The sequence below is a fragment of the Varroa destructor genome, unplaced genomic scaffold (genome assembly GCF_002443255.2).
Source record: "Varroa destructor unplaced genomic scaffold, Vdes_3.0 BEIS01000003.1, whole genome shotgun sequence".
In the NCBI taxonomy this organism is placed as follows: Eukaryota; Metazoa; Arthropoda; class Arachnida; order Mesostigmata; family Varroidae; genus Varroa; species Varroa destructor.
This window is the reverse complement of record NW_019211456.1, coordinates 4,431,571-4,454,557: the sequence shown is the minus strand read 5'-3', so window position 1 is coordinate 4,454,557 and position 22,987 is coordinate 4,431,571. Positions and strand designations below refer to the sequence as shown.

At 38.3% G+C, this 22,987-nt stretch overlaps 3 protein-coding genes across 3 annotated transcripts in view; 1 reads left to right on the top strand and 2 right to left on the bottom strand.

The window, feature by feature from the left end:
* The window catches only part of PMCA (plasma membrane calcium-transporting ATPase 3), a 107,683-nt gene that overhangs the window by 10,570 nt on the left and 74,126 nt on the right, over window positions 1–22,987 (bottom strand). The window lies entirely within an intron of this gene.
* On the bottom strand, window positions 800–5,451 carry LOC111247759 (uncharacterized). The gene is made up of 3 exons (XM_086984707.1): window positions 5,266–5,451; window positions 4,261–4,413; window positions 800–1,049 (listed from the first exon to the last, which is right to left on the bottom strand). The coding sequence occupies exons 1-3, from the start codon at window positions 5,320–5,322 to the stop codon at window positions 870–872; spliced, it is 390 nt and encodes a 129-aa protein (XP_086840833.1). The 5' UTR covers window positions 5,323–5,451; the 3' UTR covers window positions 800–869.
* Calr (calreticulin) lies at window positions 11,287–14,245 on the top strand. The gene is made up of 4 exons (XM_022798481.2): window positions 11,287–11,446; window positions 12,174–12,358; window positions 12,835–13,731; window positions 13,982–14,245. Exons 1-4 carry the CDS (start codon window positions 11,368–11,370, stop codon window positions 14,048–14,050), a joined length of 1,230 nt encoding a protein of 409 aa, XP_022654216.1. The 5' UTR covers window positions 11,287–11,367; the 3' UTR covers window positions 14,051–14,245.

The window sequence follows — 22,987 nt, the reverse complement described above, 5'->3', positions numbered from 1 at the left end:
TTCCAGGTTCAAGAATGCGCTTCTCATCTAACACGATGTACGCTATTGAAGTGTGCAACTTTGACATTAGCAACAAAAGAAAGCATCATAAGATAAAGTAAACAATTGCGTTCGCTGCGTTTATTGACAGTATCTTAGACGGTTAAACAGCGGAAATTTCTCTTCGGCTCTCGGAGACAGACGTCTCCGTTCTTCAATGATGTACATTCAGTTTACAAGTAAAGGCTTCATGTATGCTTGTTTTCACGTATCCGGCCTGTTTTGCAATATTACACGTGCGGAGATGTTTGTTTTTAAAACCTATGGCTGGCCGTAAACAGAAGTTACAACAATCATAATGAATCGTTTCCTTCGACAGAAATTTAGTGAGTATGAGGCATATAAAAAAAAATTCAGAGCCTCAGCAATTATGGAGTGAAGGCCCTCACTCTAAAGAAGGAATAATTGACGCATTATTTCCCAGCAAATGTCAGCTAGTTACGTCTTATCGATAGAATCAGTGAGAACGCTACTTAAACTCGAATCCGATACGCTCTCGACTACGCCCAATTGCTTATACCACGTGTTGCACTAAAAAGCATTGCAAATTATTGGGTTATTAAATCATAATACTGACCATATCAAGTCGAGCGATCTATAGTAAGTAACGATTCTTTTCCAGGAAACCTTGTGAATGTCTTGCGCTTTTTTAATTTATCTAAATGCGGTCATAATATGGTTGTTGTTAAGGGCTAAACATAAAAAGTTTGTAACAGTATAATTCTAACGTGTCATTATCATAAAAAATAGTTGTACGAAATTATTAAATTGCTTCAGATTTAGATTTTATTGTCATTTTGATAATTCCTAGCTAAGTATATTAATCGTAATTACGTAATACGCTCGCTGTTCTTTTCGTCCTTCCAAATCGTTTTGACCATAAGAAATATGTACAGTGTTATAAACAGAGTAAAAATAGTAAAAATTATCAGAAATGACTTTTGAGACTTCCGATGAATACGGTTAACTTGCCATTCCAGTTTCCTCAAGTGCTCTCTTGCCTCCTTGGCCTGAAATGGAAGTAACAGTTAGCATTTTACTAAACAAACAAACGGATTTGCTAGAGTGAACTGTTGTGTAGAAGGTTACAGCGAGCTAAGGGGTCTCAGCCTCATGCAAAATATCAAATATACATGTTAATCATTAACGACCGAACAGAGTTCAACAATACGCTGTCGTAAATGCCAAATTCGTGTTTGAATTTTTGAAGACATTTGCTTTTGATACGAAAAAATAGATGAACACCAGATATTTCAAGTACCTATTTACTTGAGGCATGTTCTAAGTGCAAAAACCGGGTAAAATCAATCTAGTGATTTTGGGCAGTTTAATGAAGGCACATAATTCCAGTCTCCGACTAAGCCGGGAAAGATTTGGTTAGTCGGTAAGAAGGCACGCCAGGACCTTTTAACTTTTGACCTACCATTATACATTTAAACAGGACTAAAATCACTAGATACCTAGAAATCCAGATCGATCTCGCTCATGAAATACAGCACACATAAAATAAACGACAAAAAGCCAACGCTACAAAAAGCGTCGACGAAACTGTGCAGGATTATGGCAAACGTTCTTTAGAAAAAATGAAAAGCGGCTCAGAATTCTCGTAACAGCCCAGTCAATCGCGTTTTTTTGAGGCCAAACGCTATGGCCTTAATAACAAGGACCCATTTTTGAAAAGTTTACCGACATTTCACGCTCAGGGTAACCCGGGCATAGTCAGCAACCAGGTTATTTTGTGGTGGCTGGCTCCGTGTCATCGAAGCTAAAGGCTGCTATCTGGAATGAATCGCTAAAACGCGCCAGAGAGGTCACTAGCTTTATTATTAATCACTATTATATATATATATATATATATATATATATAAAACTACTACTATATCACTATTAATATGAGGAACGGAGCGCTATTTCTAGATACTTTCCAGGTGCCATCGTCGCAGATCGTCCAAAATGTTCAGGCAACGCTAGTCGAGGTCTACCGGTAAAGTAACGTATTTTCTGCCACCTTTTCTCACGGCACACGTTGATTTTTAGATTTATTCAAATAAAATAGGCAAGTTCTGTCGGACATACGTATACACCAGCGAGAAGGCCTACAGGACGATGCTTTGCGTAGATTTGGCATCGTGCAAAGCGCTCGAACAAGTCAGGCGTGTTTATGCTAACAATACACCCGAACAAGCGATGACTCAGGAAAAGCAACATTAGCCTTTCTACGATCGGGAAGCTAGAGTGTATCCATTATAAAGGCAGCGATTAGACTTGATTTTGTTAAAAGGTCATCGATAACTATCTATTTTGTTTTCTACTTAGAAAGAAATCCTAAGGCAATCGTCTGAATGAGGTAGTATTTAAAACACTGTCGTTGTTGTCGAGTGGGTATGATGTTTAGAGAAAATGCTAACAAGAGATATAAAGATTATCTTCCTGATGCCGTTGGGTAATCATCGTTGTTGCCGTTAAAATGAAACACGACGGGGGCGTAACGGGGAACACTGGTGAAGCGTGCAAAAAGAGTTAGCAGAGTCAGCGATTCGTCGTACCGCGACCGGAGCAAATATCCAGGAGTCAGGTGGTTTCAATCTTTAGTGGACAGTTTAAATCGAGTGCAGATATGACTTCTCTGATCGCTAAAGTTTACCTTAGAGTGTTAGCTTCTTGAGGCGAAAATGCGAAAAATCTATGGTTAATTGTAATAGCAAGGAACAAAAGCTAGAGTCGTCGAGCTTGGTGAGGTGTTGATTTCCCTCAGAACTTATTGGAATGGAAGTAAACTAAGGATGGTAAAGATATTAGCGGCAACTACATTACCAGTATCCAGAACCGTATTTTATAAATTACCTGTTAAGGAATTAGAAGGGGAAATAGCGCTTTAATAAAGCCAACAATTAGCATTTTTAACGTTCGTCTTTGAAAGATGATCGAATACTTCCCACATTAAGCGGCAGGCAGAGAGGGGACAATGTCGCATCGGTGCTTATTTGCTTTATGCCTACTACACTGTCCATACTTTCATTGCATACACAAATTATAGAATATGACGAACAAAAACAACAGACAAGCACAGCAACAACTAACAGCGATACGGAAAGCTATAGTACCTCCCTTCTGCACGCGAAAGTTAGCTGTATCGAACGTAACATTCGGATCATTCGTTCGTTTGGATCTATGATCCCTCGCTATCCTACTCCTTCTTCACGGTCATGCACCACAACCATGCAACTGTCGTCGCAGTGTTGAACAAATTCAATGCAGTGCTTAAAACTCAAAGCATTTCTTAAGGTATGATCAGCAGCTGCCCCCAAGCCCGTAGTTGCCCCCAACAACGACGTAGTTGAGCGGTCCTTTAGAGGGGGAAATGTGCATGGGCGGATCGCGCCTAAACCTACCAATAGACGGATACAGTTTTATTGTATCTTATTTATTCGATAAAAGTATTACATAACTATATACATATCTGGTCGACATGGCTTTGCATTTTTTTTTCGAAATTTAATATTTAATAATACGATATTTTCGCCTCTAATTGTACATATGTCGTTTTAAAAAAATTCGCTCGCTAAATTCACAAAAGATTTTTCAATATTTATCATAAGAATAACATATCTAGATGTACTAGACTCACTCTCAAACGCGTCATATATGCATATATATACAACTTATACACGTTCAAGACAGCAGTATCGCCTAATATGTATTCCTTGATGATTTAAGATTATTCCACGATCCAAGGAGCATCCAAAGACGTGTGCCGTCCTCGAACTTTTCAGAAGCAGCATAATTAATAATTATTGGCGACTACGTAAACTATCAATTGCGGATTTTTGTTTTGGAAATTGATGAACTTGCGTATGGTGCCGATTGTGAGTTATACCTTGAATACGGACCCCTATGATTTGGCTATAGCGATTATATATTTTCGTATTTATGGAACAGGCATTCTCCAGCCGGTGGCGAGAACGTTTGATATGAAAATATCGAAACTGAAGCTGCTGTACGTAGTATGCGCGTACATTTCACACTAAATTCTTCAAAGTATAAACTGTTTCCCTAAAAAAAGTAATTTTAATTTGCTCCGTGTTATCACTCAACCATTTCTATTTTGTGCGGTAAATGCGCGAACCCACAATCTCACTTGCTTTGACTGTTGCTATTTGGCTTATAGCGCAGAATTTTTAAGCTTGCTATATAGGTATATATATTTAAGAACTAACTTACTTGTTCCCGCAAAGTTCGCCTGTCCTCAGGATCCATAAATGACGAATTTCGGAGCCTTGACTCGAACATATCTAATTTATATCGATATTCCTCAAGTTCTGCCCGTTGTTCGTCAATTGTAGTTGGGTTGGATTTGACCCCGCGGGTGCGTGCCTGTATTGTAACATTTACCTCAGTGGATATCGTATAGCTATTAGGATATTTATCTATTACTAGGAAAAATATCACTAATATTCGACCAGTATCCTTTATTTCGTTGCTAAGTTTAACTTCCAATTCCGTTACAAATTTTTTTTGGTTTTCTTTTATACGCAACAGTCACGTGACGTTGACACATATTCCGCCTAACTAACCCGGTAGAAACCCATGGATTATTATAATGACACTGCAAGCTACACGCGTTATTAAAGCCAAGCGTACGTTCTTTTATATCAGGTTGGTCAAAAAAGTGATAACGTTTTTCATCTAGGAAACCTTTTTCAGATATCAGTTTTTGAAGCCCTCTTCACTATCAAAAGTGCTATTACAAATTAAACACTTTTAAATATACCTCAATGGTAGTTAGATATCGTGTAATTTAATCTTTGTAATCAAAATGCAATGGAAAACTAGTTTTAATGTAGATATTTTTACGTTATAAAACAGCTTAATCTAAAAGCTAAACATTTCAGAACATCAGGACAATAAACACTGTTTTTAAAAGAATTATGTACTAGAAATTGTATGTTAACGAAAAAGATAACGAAAATAATTCCTAATATAGAGTAAAAAACAACTTTCTAAAAAATATGCGTAGGTGCGAAAACTGTTAAAGATTTGTTTGTGGTAAACATTATGAGACAAGAATATGTGGCAGAAGCAACGCTCTAGACCTTGAAATATTCAAATAACACAATAGTCTGTGGTGTCAGTCCGTAGGTACAAATCATTCGAAGTTAATGGACGCTAAATCAGAAGCTAATGACAAAGCAGATTGTACAGTGACTAAATAGGGCTCGAACTTACTCTAACTTGCTGGCTCTTGTTGTATGACGGCCGGTCGTTTACGTCTTGGTCACCCATAAGTCTTATTAAAAAAAGTAGAGTTATGTCAAAGTGTGCTTTTATAAACAATTTTCTCTAAAAATCAATAGAATGAGTAAGACGCAGGACGAATAACAGCTGATTGCAACAACACAAGTTTAGGAACTGCTAAAGATCAAAGGCAAAGTTCGTCTGCGCGCGTCTGCAGCGAATTTTCTGGAGAGAAGGAAGCTGCAGTTCGGTTACAGCACATACGGAATATCGATATCGCCAGGCGTAACGCATGGCCTGAAACAGGTCCAAAAATCATTGTAATCAAATTATAAAAATTATTGTTGTATTGGAATTATTGTAACAACTAATAACCAAAAGATCTAATAAATTAACTGTGTATGTTGCATGAATAGTTTTTAATTTGTTTTATCTGCATTGAAAACGGTCGTATTTGTATAAGCAAAAGATGGACACAGTTGAGAAATTGTTTTCTCTTTTTTTAAATATAACTACGATAAATCTGTTGATGAAGCCACACACGTTGAGGGATCTTGTTCCAGAATTGATAGGCGAAGGAACTTCGAACTTCAATTATATTCTTTGACTTAAGGCTATCGATTTCGTTGCAATTTTAAATATTACACTTTAATACCGTTAGCGTTACTTGTAAACTACATTTGTCTTCACTAAAGTTCATTCTTTTTAGAATTTTCGCCGTAGGTCGTCAAGAAAAAACGGTGCATGGATGAAATTTTCGTTAATTTGAAACATTTTTTTTGTGAAAAACCTTAGATACTTTTGAGGCTAGGCTATAGATCGGTTAGTAGTTTGCTTTTGTCTTAAAAATAATTCAATTACTTCAAATGTTCGTCTCGACCTTAATAACTATTGTCAAAAAGCTTCAAATAAACGTCGCTGTAGTGCTGCTATTCACATAAACCTATGTGGTTTTCACAACCCAGAGACGATTGCCAAATTCGTCTTATGGATACATAAGGAACCAGTATAAAATGGAGGACGGTGAACTTTTCAGATGGTAACTTATTTGTTTCACTGCGATAAAAATTAAGATATAAAGGTTTACCGAAAGTACTGAAAAGAAATTTTAATATAATGTTGATATTTTAACAATTTCTTATAGATAAGTTGTCAAGGCTTTGGTGACATGCGGGAGCTACTTCTATTGAGTATGAGTATAGCGCAGAGCCTCAAACTGTCGTTCCCACGCTTTTGCTATTATGGTTTGAAAGTTGTCTCAAAAAGCTGGCGTCATAGCGATAGGCTTATAGAAGCTCCAACAAAAGTGTCATGTGCACAAGCAAGAATCCCTCTGTTGTTGCCTGTTGTGCAATAGGGCATATTGTACATATGGCGATAGTTGCAAAACAAATAAGCAGGATTAAAGTGAATGAGTGTTCGAGACTCACGTAAGAAAGCTTTGACACCGTTGCCGCTCTGTGAAAGTTTTTTTTGTGAAAAAGCGTGGTGCGCCCTATGATATCTTTGGCTCAGAGGGGTTTTTTACTCAGTTACCATCGGGGGATAAAGAAACTGTTGTTACCGATATGCTTTTATTGAGGCGATATATCTCAGCACTGATATGCTTTCAGATCGTACGATGCATCATTTACTACCATCCTCTAATTTCTATGATGAATTGGCTCCTATTTTGGTGCTTCCTAGAGCCTACGCATCTAGTTACCATATTTTTCTAAGAAAGCTAAACATATGAAAAAGTTTTAGAGCCATTTAATTAAGTTGCAGTTAACGAAGCTCTGCTTTTCGCATGGAACGTTCTATTTTAGGTTCAGTTGCTAAGAAACAGCTGACAGATACGACAAAAACGCACCTCTGTGCTTGAATTCATGCTAGATATGATACTTCTAGAAGCGGAGAGACGGGCTTCTATCTGCAATTTGTTGACGTTATTATTTATCGTAACAACAAGATGTAGTAATAAGGACTCTACGTTCTAAAACCCCACCTATGAGAGGCTGGGTTAAATTTAGAGGAACAGGCGTAGATGAAATCGGACCGTATTCAATAGTAGGATCTAGTTTGCATCCAGCTAGATTTGCTTAATCACCTCCCTGTTAAATTGCAGTTTCGACATATTTGAAATTACGACATTTTCTAGGATGTATTTATAATTGATATATTGTGCTTTGTCTACTTTAATGGTACAAGTATTTTTTTCATACATACCTACATTTATGGACCACTTAGCACTTCACTCTTACGCTGTGCGCTTCCCTTCGTATCGTACCGTCCCGCAAAAGGGAATTCTAAGATAAGTATATGCGTTCAACGGTTTTTTGTTTCGTAATAACAATAACACTGATCCAGATGAAATCGGGCCTTTTACATAATAGTTGAATATATGAATGAATTAACTTCAACTGAGAAAAACTGCCACTTTGCATTATTCACCCAATTATCCATAATAGATCGATAATAAGTGTTTTTTTGATCGAACCCTCGATGTGAACGCAAAAATTGTATGGTGATTCCGGGTGAAAGCCTAGATCAGAAACACTTTAGTTATTGACAAAGATTTTCTAAAACTGTCACGCCTAATAGGCTTGCTCCTTACTACAATATTTTCTAGTAAAGAGTGATACGGTCTCTTAATTGCAAAACCAATACTATACGTTATGTATAGTATATGAGTTGTATTAGGTCCTACTTTTAAGTGGGACAACAATTTTCTCTTTTTTCGTTTATTGTAGGATTTTGGTTGAATTTAAAACAATTTTTTTATGCGAACAAATCATGTGGGCTAAAAACTGCTCGGCAACTGTTCTCGTCCTCTTCTAACACTACCCTTTTCTCGACTTTGCCGCTGCTACTGATAAAAGTGTAGCCTAGGCTAGAGGATGCGGATCCCCCGGCGAAAATTCTATAAGAGAATGGGGGCTAATGCACAGCGGTATCTGGCAACGTTTGCCGAAGCTGGTTTCACCCTTTCAGAGTTCATCATGAGTTCTATTTGCACTATAAATTTCGTCCTGGAATTTTGCCAGAACCGAAGTCCGACGAACTACGTCCAGGTAGATGAAAAAAAAAGTAGCTTTTCGCGTAGGTAAGAGTTAAGCGCGACCCCCGGAATGGCGCAGTGGCAACGTATTTGCCCACTAAACACGGAAGTATACCATTGTCCATGTTCGAACCTGGGCATAGGCTTGCATCGTTTTATGCTGAGAACCCAGCCTTCCGAAGCAACCCTTTATGGCAGTACCGAATACTAAAGTGGAAACATTTATTCGGAATTGACTGCAACACTGCTACGAATTGCCTAGGACGTGGCTTATTTATGGCAGGACAGTGAGTGTTACATATTCTCAAGTAAAAGGCCGTTGCTATGTGCATTTCATTGTTCATATATTAAATAAAATGATTTTGGCCTGGCGTCGGTATTGGAAACGAAAAAGGCAGTTGTGCTACAATATTCAGTGCAGAAATGAATGGGTTAACCCATATGAGGCCCAATATAGATGGACAACTCATGCATTTGATAGAACCTGCAAGGGTGCTGTATAGTAACGTTGACTGCAACTTAGCTCAGCTCAGAAAATGAGAATTTTAAAGCCTTGGAAAAGCCTTTTTGAAACAGGGCGAAATTATTTTGTTATATGACCATATCTAATTCCTAGAGAGTTCAGCGGCCCAGACAATTCTAAAAAAAAGAAACAAATAAAAATTCCTTTGAACGCAAATCATAGCCCATATTTTGTTAAGCTATCTGGGTACAACTTTTTCGGCAAACGTTGCAACGCCTAAAGAACAAGCGATTCAAGACGAAGAGATGGGGATCTAAAATTGGTTTTACCAGTAAATGGTCCCTAGATGTCTTCGACGTTAGCGCATTTCTACGTCGTGCAAAAGACGAAAAAAGGCATGGTAAAACAACGTTTAGCCTCTTCAAGAATCTAGCATTATGTGAATTAAGGTGAGAAATACTAACGTACATGTTGGCCAATTAGATATGCTACATATAGTGCTCAGACAAAATCAGCTAACGGTAGAACACTTCTTGAAAATATAACGACTCAATATCTGAAAAGTCACTGCATGATTAAGTTTTAAGAATTTCTTCAGGCAGTTAACAATAATACGATAAGATTAACTTTGTAGGAGAGGCCGATCAAGCTTCAGCATATTTATTGTACAGCTAGATATTATAGAGTATTGTTAAAATTCAGCCAGCTGGCAACGGCGATGAAAAATTTTCCATCGTGAAGTCATCGTGAGGTAGATATTACTTTTCAAAGCTGTAAGGCTCGTATACGGGTATTGTTTGACCGTGCGGTTGTCGTAGCAGAGTTAAACTGACCTTAGGTGTAATACTTTTATCAATGCGTATACCACCATACAATCAAACTTTCCCGCATAATTTAACTTGGTCTTCATGACAGCCTCAAGCAAGTGCAGGGATATACGGAGTACCTTGGACTCTTCACTCGGACTCGTGGTAACCTTTTCGTAGCATCCTTGGGGCGAATGTACTGCGTTCAGATCACAGCCTTGCTGACTCAGTGGTCCTCGGTAGATTAGATCACCATGCATGCTCTGAGATAAATGCTTCTAGCGAGGCTTTCATGTTAAAACTCTTTATTAGGAACGAGTTATGGTGAATTCCAATTGGCTTTTTAGGATCCACCATATGTGGTTCGAATAAGTAAAAATTCTAATCATTTCCTAAAAATTATTATTGTATTACCTTTGCTTGAGATTTTCATGTTCGACTGAAGATCATTTAAATTAACTCTGGTCTAAATAACCTCTATGCAATCGTCTTTGACGATCGCCTATGTTTGAATCCTATTAGTATTTTCTCTTTATTTATGTTTTACTCGTTACTACGAGTTGCAATAGCCGTCAAGGTGGCTTGGCGTAATGGTTCTAAAGAGATGTTTTCATTCAGAGTTTTCAACAGTAAGTTTGTTAGTCATAAAAAAATCTCCTTTTGCTACGCAATCAATATGTAGTAAAAATCATAACATCCACTCGCGCTACCTGCATCCTACGTTGTTATTTTATTATCCATCATTATATTACGCTCTGACAGGGACTCCTTTCTCCTAGTTTAGTTGACTTCTATGCAATATTGCTATCTTGTTCCATGTTCATTGCATTTGGCAAAATCAAGCATTCGGTATCTATTCGTGAAATTGATAGTGCTCGTCTCTGATTTTAAATCGTAGCAATTTCCTCTCCAAGACGTCGTTGGTGAACTATACAGGTCTTTCTAGCACAACCGCTTATATCGAATTCAAACAGCTAATACTACTAAACGTTTACGCATGAAGGAGTGGTTGTCTGTGTAGCCGCAATAGCGAAAAAGGAACGCATCCAAATCCACGTCGGTTTCTCTTTTCGTCTTAGCGAATTTGCTATGTTGTCAATTACTGTTCATTAGTGAAAAGAAGCCTACTTAAATCCTGTTAAAATCACATAAAAATTTGCCTTTAACTATTTAAAGATACACAACTTTAGAGTTCACGAATAATTTTATCGATCGATGGGTTCCCGCCAGAGCTGTACAAGAGACACTTCATCCTACAGAGGCGTCGCTTTATCTGCTACATTAGAGGGAGTAGAGAGATTTGTACCGTCAACATTACTGCGCCAGCCACTTGATATTGTTGTTACACTAGACGTAAACAAAGAGCACAAGCAATACAACTGTGAAATTAGAATACTTTGTAATAGATAAGCGCATTGTTCTAAACACCGTCTCAACCTTATTTATTTGCAAAGAAAAAAGACAAAACAATTAAATTTCAAGCCCAAAAGCTAAAGATGTTTGTAATATCAGGCAGATTACTACCGTACCGTTACAGAAACACATAACATCAAGTAAAATAGCTTTCGCATACTTCACGCAACCTCGGCGCGAGACACGCGGCGCTAAATTCGAAATTCGCGCGTTGGGTCGTGGTACAATGCCATTGGCTGGCTGGGTGCCAATCACAGCCCGCCGTGTGGAACCTCCCTGTGGTATATCATCGCTTGGCATAGGGTGCTGGGCCTCACTAGTTGACTCTCAGTTGGACGTTGTGGTTGTCGGTGGGGCGGCTTTTGTCAAAAATGTGTAGAATTGTCCTACTCTTCTTAGTGGGGCTTGCCACTGCTGAAGTCTATTTTAAAGAAACCTTCGAGGATGGCGGTAAGTCACGCAAGCATTTGCTACTTATTAAAATATGTTATGTTTTAGGTTGATTATCTCTACACCTTCCTCGATATTTTTGCTTTCACCATTGTGAAAAGAGTTCATCGACACCGCTGAGTGACAGCATTCAGAGCGTCAGCTGACGTGGGATGGATAAATTCACGACGTCGGTCTGTGAGAGCCTATTGGCATTTGTTTTCAGTTCAGAACAAACTACCAAGATAGAGTAAGTTCCGAGTTATTTTGGTCAGACAGACTTGAACCGCGTTGCCGGGCACGATATACTTAATGACGTCGACATTCGTCGGTCAGCCGGTATTGATACCAAGCTATGTAGCCGCTCTCATTGGAATTACACGTTGGAGCTTTGCTGGGCCTAGACAGATAATGTCGTGTGCATAGAAGTCGTAGAGCAGATGAATTTCTGTCCGGAGTAGAGCTTTATACAAGCAATTTACGAGGCACGCGTGGTTCTTCTAGAAGGTTCACCCACGCTTCTTGACGGCGGTGGGGAAATATTTGGTAGACTGATAATGTAGATAGAGCCGGTGATCTAAAACTGGCTATATACATTAACGAGTTGCCGATGTACATATTCTCTGCACATTTTTTTGTTTAAAGTGCATTGGACTTAACCTCGACGAGTACAACCTTAGCTAACTAACTTTCCATTGTGTAGTCAGTGCTTCAAGAATACGACAATAGCCATTCTTCGATTTTCCAGATGCGTACACTACAAGGTGGGTGCAGTCTACCTTCAAAGGAGACGAAGCCGGCAAATTCGAGTTGACTGCCGGCAGGTTCTATGGTGACGCGGAAAAGTCAAAAGGACTTAAGACCTCACAAGATGCACGGTTTTATGGAATATCTTCAAACTTCAAGAAATTTACTAACGAAGGAAAGCCTTTGGTATGTGCTACTTGTTAACTTTCGGTGTTTAGTAGTAAAGTAGCATGTGAAGGAAAATGCTGCCATTAGCAATAAATTGCACCGTTTATAGAATAGAAACGTTTAGTTTCACGTAGTATTCATCGATTTCACATATTCATAATAGATACAGACTATTTTCAACTTGCATGTATTGTATACGTAAAATTTGATTTAACCGCGTTTGATATCCAACACCAGTTAACGACATCGTGCATCGTAGATGTATGCATATATGCATACAACATACGAATAATAATGTACACGTGATCCGATTAGCTCTTCCAACAGTGGTCAGCAATTCCAACGGTAAAGAGAAATTAGGATTTTACATCCGATAAGTAGTGACAACATAATTAACCTAGTCGTGGTGCGTTCCATTCTATTTAACGGTTCTATGAAACCGAAATGCTTAATTACAAACGCATAACTCTCCGTTCTGGTATCTTGTCGCACAGGTGATCCAATTCACTGTCAAGCATGAACAGAACATCGATTGTGGAGGTGGTTATGTAAAGCTCTTCCCCTGCGATCTCGACCAGACTCAGATGAACGGTGATTCACCCTATGGGATCATGTTTGGCCCTGATATCTGCGGACCTGGCACAAAAAAGGTTCATGTGATCTTCAACTACAAAGGAAAGAACCACCTTATTAAGAAGGAAATACGCTGTAAAGATGATGTCTACACTCATCTTTACACTCTGATAGTTAAACCTGATCAGACATACGAGGTATTAATTGACAATGAGAAGGTAGAGTCTGGGTCATTCGAGGACGACTGGGACTTCCTTCCACCAAAGAAGATCAAGGATCCCGAAGCCAAAAAGCCAGAGGATTGGGATGACCGCGAAAAGATCGATGATCCTTCAGATACTAAGCCTGAAGATTGGGACAAACCAGAGTACATTCCTGACCCCGAAGCGAAGAAACCAGAGGACTGGGACGATGAGATGGATGGCGAATGGGAGCCTCCTCAGATCACAAACCCAGAGTACAAAGGCGAATGGAAGCCGAAGAAAATCGACAACCCTGCGTTCAAAGGCAAATGGGTCCATCCTGAGATTGACAACCCCGAGTACCAGGCCGACGATAAGATTTATGTGCAAAAGGAATTGTGCAACATCGGCCTCGACCTCTGGCAGGTGAAATCTGGCACGATTTTTGATAACTTCCTCATCACTGACGACGTGGATTTGGCAAAATCATTTGGTGAGGAGGTCTGGGGTTCTCTAAAAGATGCCGAGAAAAAAATGAAGGAGGAACAGGATGAAGAACAAAAAAAGAAAGATGAAGAGGAACGAAAGCGTATGGAGGAGGAACTTGAAAAAAACAAGACACCTGAAGATGATGAGGCAAGTATTACGTATCTATTTACCCCGTAGAAGGTGATGTATTTTCCCCGTAGGTGATGTATTTTATCAAATAGTAAACGCGAGGGTGATGTATTTTGTGAAATAGTGAACGCGAATAAAAGTGCAGCAACAAGTTATTAGTTTAATAGAAGTGCAGCAACAAGGTAATTAATTATATATGTAATACATCCTGATCCACGACCAGCTTCTTATGGAGCTGAAAACTAAGGCATTTTTTCTTTATATGCAGGTCAGTGAGGAAGACGACGAGAAGTCCGAAGAAAAAGAGGAAAAATCCGAGGATCACGATGAGCTGTAAATAAGTCATAAAAGCCCATTTAAAAAGTGGGTTGCGATCTTCAAAAGTTGACATTAAGGGCCGCCAGCCAACGAGGCTTCTAGGATGAAGCTGCCGAAGATCAGGCTTCCATCATACACTCTTAAAGCATCTATTGCTAAAATGGGAACGCTTGTAAATAAAACTATAGATTTTTATTTATTTGATACACATTAATTCCTGCTGGTTTTCCTTTAGTCGGCTTTTGTCACCTATAGTGACCTGCATCAAGATTCCAATAAACATGCGATAATACGGTTGATAAAAAGTGCAGTGAGTGAGAGAACCTGCTGAGAACAATCTGCTTTTACTGGATGGGTAGTGTACTGGAAATCTACGTATTCCGTGTTTGCGACACGTGAATGGCCAGACGGCAGTAGTGCAGTTTTAGCAAAAATGCGTACATTTAGTAACAAAAATCCTTAGAAAAAAATTGTACATTCAGAAGAAAATCTGTAAAAATGTCTGGGATCATTCGGTGCATCCGTAGAAGTGGATCTCCGTATCTCCGTACAAGTAGCACTTGCCAATTGAAAAATTGCTTAGATACCGACTGATCAACCTCTGCAAGATGCACTTTTCAACAGGTTCTCACATTCTATTTTCATTGTCCTTATTCTAGATAGACTCTACCACGAAAGGAATCAATAGCAATTTTTTTAATTAAGAACAAAATGTGGGGTTCTGGAACTGACGGAAAGAGCAGTATAGTGCATTTCATTACTTCTGCTCTCACTGTTTGGAGCGGGAGTCTGATTTTGAAGTGAAAATATAGTATATTTTTGATACACATCTAACGTAGTCCATGTTGAGCTGCAACCTCTGTTGTACTTTTTGAAAGAATTATATTAGGCACCCACTTGTCAAAGTAACTTCAGTGTGCTCTACGTTACATGTGTGAAGAACGATGTATGACCCGTTATATCCGATAGCCGTATCTTCATCCACTTAAACGTGCTCTGTGCCTTTCAGCTGTTCAAAAACCAAGTGTCCATATTAGATAAAATACGATGTCGGGGGTTGTTAACAATAAGTAGTTAAATAAAATCGATGAGAACTTGCTAACAAAATCTATTTCGCGATGGCAATTTCGCGATGCGGTATTATTTAGTCATTGACTGTAAACAACTAGCCACCGTATGACATATGGCAGTGTGCTCCTCAGAGGCTTAGAAATACAGAATATAGTTTAAGATTGCACACTCGGGATCCCTAAAAAGCTGGAGTCGCAATTATGAAACTTGCCGTTGAACTTTTCAGTATTGCTCAATGATAAAATACGAATAGAGCGTATTGTTGAAAATTCACCCTTTTCCTTAGGAACTCGTATTTTTATACGGTCCAATGACGTCAATGATAATGTCGTTATTTTATTTGCAGTATTAGTTCTAAATTGCAGTAAATGGCGTAAAAGTTATACTTGAGGTATTAGGACCTATCAAATTGGTCAAAAGAGAATAGAGACTAAACTCAGCCGTTAAAGTTAATTTTTTATTAAAACCTAACGGTTATTCTTCTTACTTAAGTCGTAACAAACCGTTCCGTACTAACCATACTCTGACCTAACTAATATAAAATTTGAATATTTATACATCGGTGTCTTGTTATAAGGACGAAGGTTATCCTATGCGTGTTATTTTAGGGGAAAATATTGTTCCAACGATTACTTGCATATATGCTGACAGCTTTTGTGATTATAGCCAATGACCCCTGAGTTCTTGGTGTATATTTAAATACTACTAAGTATACGCGCATAGTTAGTATGCACTGTACACTTAGTATATTAAATAGACAAATAATGTGATATGCAGGTAGTTATGCAGAGCTCTCAAACAAGGCTCTAAGTGTATCGAATGTGGCGTAGGTACTTCTTAATAATCCTGCTTAATTAAAAGTTTAACTGGTAGATCGAGGCAAATGTGCGTTCATTACTGTCATAATTCTTAAATTTAGCCAGGTGGACGTTTTATTTAGTCCCTTAGTTTCAAAATAAAGGCACGCGATTTAGATCTTAAATATACTTGTCAAATCCTAGCACTAGAAAACAGCGCATTCGGCATCGCCGTTCTCACAGTTTTTCTGCTACGGGGAAAAGCTGGTGCAGCTGAGGTAATGAGGATTGTGTGCTAGATTGGAGCAGAATGATGATTCGTATCTGACAGCTCTTCTGAAATTAATTTTAGCCCTTTTGAGCTTGGGGTCCAAGTTTGTGCCATAACACACTATTTAAACGGCCGCCTAAAGCGTTTAACAATCAGTTGCAGGATCCATGCTTAAAAATTGAGCCTAGTCACCTTGAATACTTGTTTTGCACAGCTAAGAGTTCTATGCCACATCGTCTTGAATTGTTCGGATTCACTTGAGAAGACTTTAAAAACAAGAGGGTGAGTCTTAGCAAAAGTCGAATTTTTTTTATGGCTTGATAGGTGAACTAATTAAAACAAGTCCAAAAATGGGTTAATGAATAGATTGTTTTCGTAGATGCCGTCAACCCTCAACGAGGAACTCGCCTGTTCCTTATTAGAAGAAGACTTCCTTATTTCTAATGTAAACCTTCTATGTTCCTCTATAAGAATAGGACCCATTCAGTGTTCATTTGTTCTACGAACGACAAACGTGAAAAGCCAGCCGCTATACAGTACGCTTTGCTCACGGTTAGGTTCATTGCCACTATCGTATCTAGTGGGGATAATATACGAAAGATATTCTGTAGCCCACAGCGTTGATTGAAATCACATTACTATTAGGCTGATGCAGTGATCGCGCTATTGACTATGCCATCCTTCTCGACATATCGAATGGTGTCTTGTAATCGTTCTTGTAATCTACACGATCAACCTAACAAATCTTATTGAATTTAATTGATAACACTGGTGCGCCAAGTCTATTCGTCCACAACAATTGCTGACTCAGCTCAGTTATGTTACAACCTTTTTCTGATAAGCCATATACTGCTTTTTGCCTTCACCAAGCGAGCTACAGCAGCTTCTTCAGCAATAATTTTTTTGAAAAAATCACCAACGTATTACCTACGTGAAACAATGACTCATAAACATCGAGAATGTAGTTTTTGACCACACATTGAATTATGAATGTTATATGTATTAGTTCGCTAACAATGCTAATGCTTCTTAAAAATATATAAAATAAAATACATTTTTTACGAAACGTGTAAATTCAGTATTGAGTATATCAACAACTATTGAAGATTTAGATTAAAATTAAGCGAAAAAATCGATTTCCAACTAATTCAGGAATGGATTCCCTTCGTTTTATATATTTATATTCCTCGGAAAGTATGCTTGTCATGAAAGTGAGTGACCAACTAATGCTTCATGAATATTTGTAATTACTTCTAGATCATTTGAAGCGTGCTAATAGCTTGTAATTTTCAGAGAGGTATCCTCTTAAAATGCTCCCCTGAATTTTAAACAAGTAAAATAATAGCAGAAGCTACCATTAAACCACATAGCCATATATTATTTTATTACAATTAACCGAATTAATAAGTTCTATATATGAGATAGAAGCAATTTTTTTAATTAAAATTTTGCCTCGGAATTGGTAGATAAGAAGTGGATTTTTTTCAGCTAAGAAGACTAGCAAAAGGATAAAACATAACTTCGCATGTATGATATACATTTAAACAAACATATTGTGCGCAAAAACGTTTTAAATATGTTACAACCAAAAAGAACATCTAACAGCAGATAAAAGCTACGAAATCGCAACCGGAAAAAATAATACAAATTTTCACTAGGGGTTTTATTAGAGGAACGTGATTTTTCCTGCTTTCGTAGCTTTTTGTTTTAATACTGTAGTAACTGGATAGCTCGGACTATCTAATTTTGTTGTCGCTTAAATTTTGTAGGAGTGAGTTTTGCCATACAAGGTTCACAATAAGCTTTTTAGTATGGCGCCATAGTCACAGCATTGCATCCTACAATACAGAAGTAGACTGTACAACGTAAATGTTGCCATCTAGCCTTAGTGTTCTCGCATATTGTAGGGTTATGTATCTTAGTTTTGCGTCCTTTAATAATATGTACAGCATAAAGGTTGGCTTCATATGTCCAACAACTCAATTACGAAATAGAGAAAGATGTTTCCATTATTAACCAAGCTAGCACCAAAAGTGCCGCTGCAATCAGAATTGCGATAACTCCACAGTCGAACCAGTGAAAGCTCCTCTGTGGTGCGCACTCCAACAGCTTGAAGAATAAAATGAGCGTAGCCATGTTCTGAGAACTTTTAAAGATCCCCGAACAAGATCATGTATCACGTATTAAACGTATCCAAGATGTTGCGTTGCCGCCATTATTCAACTATGTCAGTGAGTACTCTGGCTGATACTTCACGCTACAAGTGACATGATGCGAGAAAAACGAGTTCACAAGCAGCCATGTCGCTTTAAGCAGCTCTTGTGGTATTTGAGCAATTGCCAAAAAATTTGATCAAAAGTATTTCTTTACCAACAAGCAATCTACAGTTTAATAAGTAAAATATATAAGGATTTCTTTTGCTTTTGGTCGAGTATGGGAGTCGCTATTGAATGCAGACATAGTGAACATTATGGAGTGAATAATCCTGCCTAGATATTGGCCTAAAATACCAAAATCTAACCGCACCATTTGAAGGGCATTAAGCTTGTCGGTAAATTTTACCATAGTACTTTTTCCGTAAATATCACTATTTTTGATGCCCCAAAGTACGCAAACACACACCTATATATATATATATATATATATATATATATATATATATATATAGGGTGTGTGTGCGCGTGTGTGTGTTTTACCAACATTTAACCACAGTAATGTGCCCCTGGGATGTCTTTTTGAGTAACAGCGACATTTGCGACAGTACCTTCATAAAGGATAACGCTTCGCTGTCACCTTACACAGTCAGCCGAAGCCAACAGCTTAGTTCAAAAGTTTAGTCAGATAGGTGCAGACAATTCGGCAATTTTTTGGAAGGTGATCGAGCTCAATACACAAAACGTTTATCTTGGTGCTGATCTGTCATTTTACTATGAAAATAAACTTAATAAATAAAATTTTCAAAAAGGTGACATGATAGGTCTCACTAGCGTAAGAAGATGAGAGTCAATCTTGTTTTTATCCTTCAGCTTTTAGTTTTTAAACTTCCCATTAGAGCCTTAGATTAAGGCGTGCTTAATTAACTAATTAAGGCTAAGACACTGCTTCTTTACCCGAAACCCTCCATATGCCATTACAGCGGGCCACTTTCGAGCCGATCAGGTATTTCAACACAACTGGACAAAATGTCGATTTTTTAGTCTGGTGATCTCACAAAAGGTAGCCCAACTAGCAACCGTTAACTATAGCACACTCTTGATACTAGCGAAAGGAGTGTGGCACATTTTTTAAAATACGACTGATCCTAACCGATAAAAACTACTTCGTTGCAGGCATCCTCGTTAAGGTTAAGTCAAAGAGAGTTCATGGGCGTATCTAAACAATAGAAAAACAGGCGTTCGTTTATACACGTGTACTTGTTTTGTCGGTCGAGCCTCATCCAAGGTTCTATACAGATACTTAGAGTGATATCTGCCGTCTTACTTTTTTCAGAAGCTCCAACTCTGAGCCGTAAAATGTGCATGAACTCTCGACGGTTTCATGAAAAGAGAAATCCGCTGCCCATTGAACTCCACCAATCCATTCGGGTTAAGGTTCAAGTTCTGGAACACCATGTATATTAGTGTACGGTATGTATAACGAAGTTACGTAGCAAAGTTATTTTTGTAGTATTACGCATATTCAGTTAAGTAACGAAGAAACCATATAGTAGAGAAAAATAAGACTCAAAACTTCGTAAACCATAAATGAAGGTTGAATTATTGCTTCACCGGTGGCTTTACAACAGGACATATGTGAGAAGCCTTTCGTATCTCAAGAGTCACCTCATTTCGAGAAAAGTATGTCACGCATGTCTAAGAATGTAGTACACCAGTATTAAGATGAAAGCATTATTAATTAAATTCACCAAAAAGATGTTTTAGAAAGTAGACAAATAAACTCAAAGGAACGGCTGATATCGTACGTTTTACGAGACATACAGTACATACATAATGCCCTATCATTCAACATAAACGAACGTTTGTTGATATTTCCGCATCTTTTATTAGCAGAATGCACATCTAATGTGCGTCTACTGAGGACATGGACTGATGTCGATTAAGGTTCGACTTCAAGATGAGAACATAACGTTTTGAATATACTGTATAGTGACGCAAAGCATATTAACTGGATAAGATTTTGGATGAATCTTAAGAAAAATGTGTATCTTCGAGACAGTTAGTGTACCCCTTTCATTTACAATTCTGCCCTTCTAGGGAAACGCGAAAAATAGTAATGTTATTGATTATTTTAGCTAAACAGCGAGTGACAGCATGGCGCTCAAGTCCAAAGTAAATCGCCAAATACATAGGCAACAAGAAAATATTAGACGACGAACTAAGAAGAAGCTAGTATACTCATACGATTAAGAAACAGCAAAATTTTGTTAGTGATAAGGGAAAGCAAACGATTCATCGGCCAATACCATTTGTATTGTCGCTGCAAGTGGAGTGACGCTTCTGAAGCAACGCTTCAGTTCGACCAAACGCTTTAAGGGCCAGCTCATCAGAGGCGTCCAAAAAAATACTAGCGCTTGACACAACAACCATCTTAAATGGTTAACCACGCACTGATTGTCGGGCTCCTGTTTTACTATGTGCTAAAATGTCTTGCTTGTGCAGAAGCAGATTATTTAGTACTTAATATAGAAGAACAGAGCATTCGTTTGCTAATCAGCTGAAGGCTCAATGCAGTTCTTAGAAACTATCCGTGTTCTTTCACAGGACGCAGTTTTCATTAAAATTGCAGGAGATACTCGGATCAACTACCTGCCACCTCGCATTACTGCAATGACGCTGTCAAAATAGATAGGACAAGACATGGCAGATTTATGCGTGACGGGCTTCGTCAAGTGTGGAGCGGGTGTTCCATTCGTTTTAGTTATAACACAGTGAATCCTGATCATGTCAAATGAGTAGCGCGCAGTTAGTGCGATGGGCAAATCCTTCCCTCACTGTCCAACGGACAGGTGCATAGGATGTTGCTTGTTTTTGCGCCTGCCATTGTTGCTGAAGGCCTCTGTACAACGGGAAATATAAAAGAACTTGATAAGGGGACGGCGTTAGACTCGTGATTCAGCAGTTCTTCCTCGAGGTGCCAATATCAGCGGGCAAAATGTTTTCTGTGAACTGCTATGAGGCCGCACGGCTTTATTGGTGGCCACGTAGGGAGTGAAGCTAGGAGAAAAAAGTTTTCTTATAGAACTTTTTTTATTTCATCCACTCTTCGCCAATTAAGAGCGCAGGTTTGTCAGTAAGATTGCTTGAAAAATAACACATCGATCAGCACGGATTTCAACCGGTATGTATAACTTACTTCTAAAGCCCACATCTAATATTCATAACCCAACGGAGAATGTTCATGATTGGAAATAAATATTGTTTTAATGGTCGTTGTGCAATAGCGAGCTCATAACGATACTTCATGCTCATTAAATCTCATACGGCAAACCGTGAAGTAAACGAAGATTCATAAAAAAGCTCAGAGCGGCCTCAGTGGGGCTCATTTTGTCCTATTGGTCAAGGCTCAACGTTTAACAATTTCATCAGTTGTTAGCAGGATACACCAGCTTGGTTCAAGGTTTGTTGTAGACGGTGTGGGCGTAAAAATGTGGTCTGAGCAAGTTCAGCGTTGCTCGGTGGTGTCTGTCGCATTTCTCGCAAGAGACTTTTCATATAGCGACAAATGTAAGTGTTGGTGGCGATAAATACTAAATAAATAGATGAGGAAGTCATCGATTGATCGGAGTCGAATTAAAAACCTGACCAAGCAAGAATCCGACAATCATGAATATCTTAGCAACCTGTGATCGCTCCAACTTGCCATTATGGCAGCCTACGGTCGAGTTTGCGCTGGGTAGCCAAGTGAGAATGAGCTACCTATAGCCCAGAAAATTAAGCTACTTAAATATGAGAACAGAGGACCTCTTGTGCAGCTATGATAAGAATAAAGTCATTAGAAATGAAAAAAAAAATATATGTATGATCTTCTAGTTTTAACGGGACTGTTATTCACCGCTTCGAAAAACTACGTTCGGAATACATTTTTTTACCTTTCTGCACCAGACGCAGAATATTCAGTGCATGGTCATGGTCAGAGATAGCTGTTGTTGCAACTATAGCTGCAGGAGGTGTAAAATCATTTGCAAATCAAATCTGAGATGTAACCGATACTTTGAAATCTTTGCTAAGGTGAATTCGCATTTAAACGAGATAAGGTTACTGTCAACTGTAAATAAATGGACCTCAGTAAGCGATGGAAAAGCTCTGTAGGATTTAACAAGCTTCCTGTGTTTCAAAAAAAAAAAAACACGTCTAGTGCGATTAATATCAATACGTATCGTGACTAACTTTAATGCCTTTTCTATTATATTTATTAGACGAACTGAAAGGATATATCCGCCATGTTTTACTGCTACGGCATTCAGATTTAAAAGATTTTGAGCTCTGAAAGCACCACTGATTTAGTACAAATCAGATTTTTAGAGCATTTCTAAATCTGAAAATCTTTAAATATCATTTACCTATACACGAATTCAAAATATCTTCGGACACAATAAAACGAATATTTGTTGAAAGCTTCTTGTTTCTTCAACATGGGTATGTAGCTACCATCACCGAGATGCATCGCTCCAAAGTCTGAAAACCTCATCGTAATTTTCTTCTAGTCAAAGTGTTTCATAATTTCGCTCTTACCCAACAGATTGTGCAGGGTCTTGTAGTTAAGCAGATCTCATACTGCATAAGTAGATACTAACAAGTATGCTAAATAATACGTAAAC